The sequence below is a fragment of the Apium graveolens genome, unplaced genomic scaffold (genome assembly GCF_009905375.1).
Source record: "Apium graveolens cultivar Ventura unplaced genomic scaffold, ASM990537v1 ctg3274, whole genome shotgun sequence".
NCBI classification, from domain to species: domain Eukaryota; kingdom Viridiplantae; phylum Streptophyta; class Magnoliopsida; order Apiales; family Apiaceae; genus Apium; species Apium graveolens.
Window position 1 is genome coordinate 106,199 of NW_027418017.1, and position 7,109 is coordinate 113,307.

At 34.5% G+C, this 7,109-nt stretch overlaps 1 protein-coding gene across 1 annotated transcript; it reads right to left on the reverse strand.

Annotated features, from left to right (window-relative positions):
* Positions 1 to 263: 263 nt before the first annotated feature.
* Positions 264 to 2,587, reverse strand: LOC141701053 (uncharacterized). The gene is made up of 3 exons (XM_074504696.1): positions 2,041 to 2,587; positions 1,732 to 1,887; positions 264 to 541 (listed from the first exon to the last, which is right to left on the reverse strand). Exons 1-3 carry the CDS (start codon positions 2,585 to 2,587, stop codon positions 264 to 266), a joined length of 981 nt encoding a protein of 326 aa, XP_074360797.1.
* Positions 2,588 to 7,109: the final 4,522 nt, after the last annotated feature.

Here is a 7,109-nt window from a genome sequence, read left to right on the forward strand (position 1 = left end):
CCAACCACCTTCTTTGCCTCATATTTAAATCTTTTTGCGAGAAAATATACTTTAAGCTTTGATGATCCATAAAGATCTTATACTTCTCTCCATACAAATAATGTCTCCAAATTTTAAGTGCAAAAACTACTTTCGCCATTTCTAAATCATGGGTGGGGTAATTCCTCTCATGATTTCTTAATTGACGAGACGCATAAGTGATCACTTTCCCGTGTTGCATTAGCACACACCCCAACCCTTTTTTTGACGCATCACTGTATATTTCAAAAACCCTCGGTTCCTTCTGGCAACGCAAGTACTGGGGCCGATGTCAATCGTTTCTTTAATTCACTGAAACTTTGTTCACATTCGTCGGACCAAATAAACTTGATATCCTTTCTCATGAGATTTGTCAATGGACTCGCTATCTTAGAGAAATCTTGGATGAACTTTCTATAATATCCAGCTAGGCCCAGAAAACTTCGAATTTCAGTTACTGTTTTTGGTCTTTCCCAATCCATGACCACCTCAATCTTTGCAGGATCAACAGAAATTACTTCCTCTGAAATTACATGTCCAAGGAAACTAACTCTTCTTAACCAGAATTTGCACTTAGAAAACTTAGCATATCTCAGGGGTTTTAACACTATTCTTATGTGTTCCTCATGTTCCCTCTCACTTTTAGAGTATATAAGGATGTCATCAATAAACACAACTACAAACTTATCCAGGAAATCCTTAAATACTCGGTTCATCAAGTCCATAAATAGTGCTGGTGCATTTGTTACTCAAATGACATGACTACAAACTCATAATGACCATATCGAGTCCTAAATGTCGTTAAAGGTATACTTTCTTTCTTCACACTTAATTGATGATAACCTGAGCGCAAGTCAATCTTCGAGAAATATTTAACTCCTTGTAATTGATCAAAAAGATCATCTATTCATGGAAGAGGATACTTATTCTTCACTGTTAATTTGTTTAGCTCCCTATAATCGATGCATAATCGTAGAGAACCATCATTTTTCTTCACGAACAATACGGGCGCTCCCCAAGAAGATACACTAGGCCTTATGAACTTTTTATCTAACAGTTCTTGTAGTTGGACCTTCAATTCAGCTAATTCCTTAGGTGTCATCCTATATGGTGCTTTAGATACAGGTTGTGCTTCTGGTACTAACTCGACACCAAATTCGACTTCCCTCTCAGGAGGCAACCCCGGTAATTCTTAAGGAAAAACATCTAAAAATTCTCGAACTATCGAAATATCCTCAATCTTACTTTCTTTCTCATTTTCTCTAATCACATAGACTAAGAAACCTTCACATCCTTTCTTTAACATTTTACTTGCTTTTAGAGCCGGTATCATAATACTAGGTTTTTCAAAGTTATCTCCTTTGAAATATACTTTCTTCTTGTTGGGCCCTATCAGACATATTCGTTTCTTCTCACCATTCAGGTTAGCTTTATACTTAGCTAACCAATCCATTCCTAAGATGACATTAAATTCGCTCAATTTTAGGGGCAACAAGTTCACGGGAAAAGTCTGTCCTCCAACCACTAAAGGACAATCTATATAAACTTTAAAAATAACCAAATTTTTCCCATTCGGAAGCTTTAATGATAGTTCTTTATTCAAGGGTTGATCACATACATTTAACTTATTCACGCATTTCATATTCACGAATGAATGAGTTGATCCAGAATAAAATAAAATATGAACGTCTTGAGCACATAGTTGAAGCGTACCTGACACAACATATTTAGACTTCTCAGCTTCATAGGTGGTCATAGCATATGTTCTTGCAGTTGCTTTTGGCTTTGCGGCTCCTGATTCTTCATTCTTGTTTTCCTTCTTGGCATTTCCTCCGTTATTCTTTGATGGACAATTGAAAGCAATGTGTCCTGGTTTCTTACAGTAGTAACATAGATTCACGTTGCCCTCAGTGCATTAAAATGACTTGTGTCCTGGCTTCCCACATTTATAGCAATTGATGCTCCCTTTCATGCATTCTCCTGAATGATTCTTCCCACACATTTTACATGTTGGAATAATACCCTTCTGACTATTCCCCTTATCCTTATCCTGAAACTTCTTCTTTGGTCCTTGATTTTCATCCTTCCTAGTGGCGCTCATATCTCGTTCCTTTCTTTTATTGTTGAAAAACTGATTCCTTTCCTCACAATCCTTTGCAATAATCCTTACTTTACTTACTAACTTATCAAAATATTCCAGTTCCAACATGGACACCCTGCTTTTAATTTGTGGCTTTAGACCTTCCTGAAACATTTGGCACTTATGAGCTTCAGTATCTACTTGATGCTTTGCAAAACGGGATAGCTCTAAGAACTTAGAGAGATATTCCTCGTGAGACATATTTTCTTGCTTCAAATTTATAAATTTCACCTCCATTTCATTTTGAACATTCTTGGGGTAATACTTCTCATAAAATAAGTCTTTAAACCTACTCCAGGTCATTTTTTCGATATCCTCTGTTTGTTCTACTGAATCCCACCAAAACACGACTTCACCTCTAAATGAGCGAGTAGCAAACTTTACCTTTTGATCCTCAAGACACTCTGAGATTTTGAAGACCCTTTCCATTTCCTTAATCTATGTATCTGCTACATGTGGATTAGGCTCACCTTTAAATGTCGGTGGATCTGCATCTCTAAATTGTTTATAAGTACACCTCTTGGTTTTCTCAGTTTCCTTAATAGGTTCAGTATGCATTCCAATTTGTATCGGCGCCCCACTCAGAATTGCTTGATATTGTTCCGGAGTCATTGCATATACCATCCGTCTCATCGCACCCAACACCAAGGTTCTATTGGGTATGTTACGTGCACCTGATCCTTCACTATTCCCATTGTTCTGTCTTGCTCCATTTCCTTCCATCATAATAACCTTATACAAAGTAACTCGCGTCATAATATGATAACAATACAACAGACATAAAACATTTCATACTTGTCTAGTTATATCTACTAACTAGTACCAAAAGACTTAACTCTAGCTTTATTTCTAGCTCTACTACTCTTAGCTACCGAAATCCTTTACTTACGACTCTATAGTTAGGCATAAGAACACTTTCGTTTGACTTATAGGGTTCCGCACTATCCCAAAACCTACCGCTCTGATACCACATGTGACACCCCGACTCAACTTCACAGCAGAAAGTTGACATAGGGTCGTCAACTAGCCAACACAACCCAAAACTTATAACTTATAATTTCATACATTACTTTCAGCATTACATCACTATGAAATTGATTTACTAACAAAACTACATCATTCATGCGTCATACCTATTACATATTAAAAGTTTTTATACATAAAACAAAACTACATTATGTCTTCAATCTTTCTAACTAAACTACTTTATCTTTTTCCTTACTAGAGGAAGACGATCCTCCACTTACATCATTCTTTCCTGGGAAAGGTTAGAGAGAAAAAATAATATAAGCATCAAAGCTTAATAAGCATATGATGAATTATGACATCTAATGAGACACTTGATAAGTACGAAAGATTTATCTCTATATTAAAATATACTATAAAACATCAACAAGGTATATCAAATATTAAGAGAAGTTCAAATATTAGTCAAAGGTAAGTGGAAGCCTGTAGACATTAAACTCAAAGATTCACCTGAAATTAAGTTAAAAATTTCATTTCAAAACACTTTGACCGAGCAACTTTAATTGGTCTCTTAATTATTACCTCTTAGTAATTTCCTTATTTACAAAATGAATCCACTCGTTGTTTTTCCAGATGTCAGTTTGGATCATCTGTCTTAACCATTACCTTTCGGTAATCTTCATAACCATTACCTTACGGTAATCTTCGTAACTATTACCTTTCGGTAATCTTCATGCCACAAGATGGATTCATTCGTCTTTACAAATACAACTTTACAACTTTCCTTTACATTTTTCTTGACTATTTAGAAATTTGTTGACCTCATCAACTAATATAAGTAGTTTGTTCTAGTTCTTAACATAATATCATAACCAGTTAAGTTGGTTAAGTAGTTTAATGTTTATTTAAATTTCTCACTAGTAATTAGTTAACTTTTTAGTTAGTTTCTAAACCCATGACACATTATCAACTTGACATGATTAACAAATTAGATTAATCATCATGACACATTTTTAGTAGTAAGAAAATTTAAATATAGCATAACCCACATTCTTGTAATCAATATAATACAACATATACTGACCGTGCTTTCCTTTGTTTCTCTTGCTAAAGTATTGTAAGCCTTATCGTTTCTTGACCAGAGCCGTTACTTTTGCCCTATATAATTCCATGAGAATATATTTAAGGTCAATCTATAATCCAATCACGAAGTGATCCCACTCTAATCACATATAACCACTCTTGCTTACTAACAACATAGAATTCACCCCTTTTTAGATATTACTTCTCAATCAATTCAATTCATCCCATCTTTTAATATTTTTTTCCACAACTTCCTATCTTACATATATCTTATATAATTACTAATATTTAAAATTTCATGACAAGACAACATGTCTAAACCATCCTGGAAAACGTTGTTTTATCCAACATAAAATATTTTTTTAAAATAAAGGTAAAAACGTTACTTTATATGACGTTTTGCTACCAAAACGCTCCTTTATCTAACGTTTTGCCCATATAAAAAAAATTCAAAGTGCTAAAACGGTACACAAAGTTCCGTTTTCCCATATATAAAAAAAAATAAAGTACTAAAATGGTTCACGAAGTTCCATTTTACTTTTAAGAAAAAAAAAATCAAAACGCTAGACAATCTTCAATTATGAAGTGACAGATAAGGCCTTAATAAAGATGACAGATAGGAAAAAAGAATAGGCCCGCGACAACGACTCAATGCCAAATCCACCCGCCGAGTAAATTTAGAAGACGCGGCTATTCAATTTCCCCCTAAAAGGACGAGGTAACCTGTAACACCCCCAGATCCGGGGTCGGGGATCCGGGTCATCACGAGTTCCATTTCCCTTAATAATACTTAACAATCAACCAACTGATGCATACTGTGACCCCACAATAAACACACACACCACAAGTTATAGTCTCAGAGATGAATATCCAAAAATAACACGAGTCATTTTATTCCACAATTATATGCCATTACACCTTAAAAGGGTTTCTGAATAAATTTACATTTCTTTGCCATTATTACAATTCATAAAGATACATAAGTCTGGTACATCAAAAGTTGAAAGCCTAGCCTATTGGTAGTTCCTACCTCAGCTACAGCGACATCAATGCCTATAGGAAACTGCGGAACGTTTCCTATCCGCTCGCGAATTGGGAGCTTGGTCCTGCTCATCTTTTCCATCTGATGTTGTGTGATGAAAGAAGAAAGCAAGGGGGAGCAACAAGCCCACCAAAATAATATGCATAATAATTAACAATATATGAGCATTCTCATAGTAATCATGAAAGTCTTGGTCACGAAGAAATGAACCAAGCTGATATCTTAACGCGACCAAGTCGCAAAATATTCAGTATATATATATACAAATATACTTTTCACAATCTTTGAAATCCTCTGACATGTATAATATACACAGAGTTCCAGTTTATAACTGTAGAAAAATACCGTTGCAAGGTGATCTCATATATCTAACCTTGTCTCAACATTTTTCTGAAACCTTTGTCATTCATAAGACAATCATAGATATAAGTTTAAAAGATGAAGTTACAAGATACTCCAATATACTTATATCTTTTCCGAATACTACTTGAACTACCACCGTTCAATGTATAAATAGTCCATCCCATAGATTAAGCTACAAGACAAAACTTGTATAGAATCAATCTTTAAAATATCATCAAAATAAAATGAAGTTACGAGATACTTCATTTGATGTAAACATCATTTTGAAACTTGACCCTGCCAACACTCAACAATCGCCCAACCGTAGCCTTTCTATCGAAGTGCTCTGGGTAGTGTTGCAGAAATATCTCATTACGGGAGTTTGCCACGCCAGGAAGACCACTTACGATGATCAGTCGTAGTAGTGCAACCCCACCATTTTCTACATGTAGAGGAGAACCTGTCGGATTTACTTGTCAACCGAACACTGGACTCCTAAGGAATGGACCGTCTTAGCGGAACTTCCGGGCCATTTGGGCCAATATAATAAGGCTGGGTCGGCGCTACTCGACCACTTACGCCACTCTTAGTTCAGATGAAATCCATGACTCTGAAACGTAAAGCTCGTCCCCCCTTTCCCCAAGTAGAAACTTGTTGATACGGCTCCACCAAGAAGTCGTATCTAGTTGGAAAAGAAAACTCACCGATATTTCCCAGGCGATGCCTGTTAATGGATTAACTTGTTCCAAGAATTTTACTTCCCGAGTGTTGGGTAAGTAATCAAAAACTCTTTTATCAGAATAGCAACCTTGTTGCGAATATAAAATACACCACAGAGCCGGATCCCTCCGGTTTTGAGTGAGTATTTAAATCCCCTTCGAAAGGAGGATCTTAAATATAAGAATGAGTTTTGGGATCCGTCCTAACCTTTACAAATCATTTTGAAGACTCAAAAACATTTTTAAGAATGTCTGGAGTGATGCTGATTTAATAAAATAAATCAGTCCCAATATATTAGAAAATATCTTAATATTATTATTTAAATAATATTCCCATAAAGAATAATCTTTATAAAAATAATTGAAGTAAAAGTTTTAAAACTTATACTTTAAATGAATATTAAATAACCAAAGATATACTTATACAAAAGTACTATCTTTATTTGAATAATCAAAAGTAAGTTTGATTATCGACACATTATTCTTTAATAAAATTAAGAATAATAATTAGTAAATAATCGGAGTCATAAGTCCTCGAATGAATATTCAAATAATAATATTCAATAATAAAATAAACGGGTTCATAAGCCCTCAAATGAATATTCAAAATAATATTCAATAATAAAATAAACGGGGTCATAAGCCCTCGAATGAATATTCAAAATAATATTTAATAATAAAATAAACGGGGTCATAAGCCCTCGAATAAATATTCAAAATAATATTTAATAATAAAATAAACGGGGTCATAAGCCCTCGAATGAATATTCAAAATAATATTCATTAATAAAATAAGGTT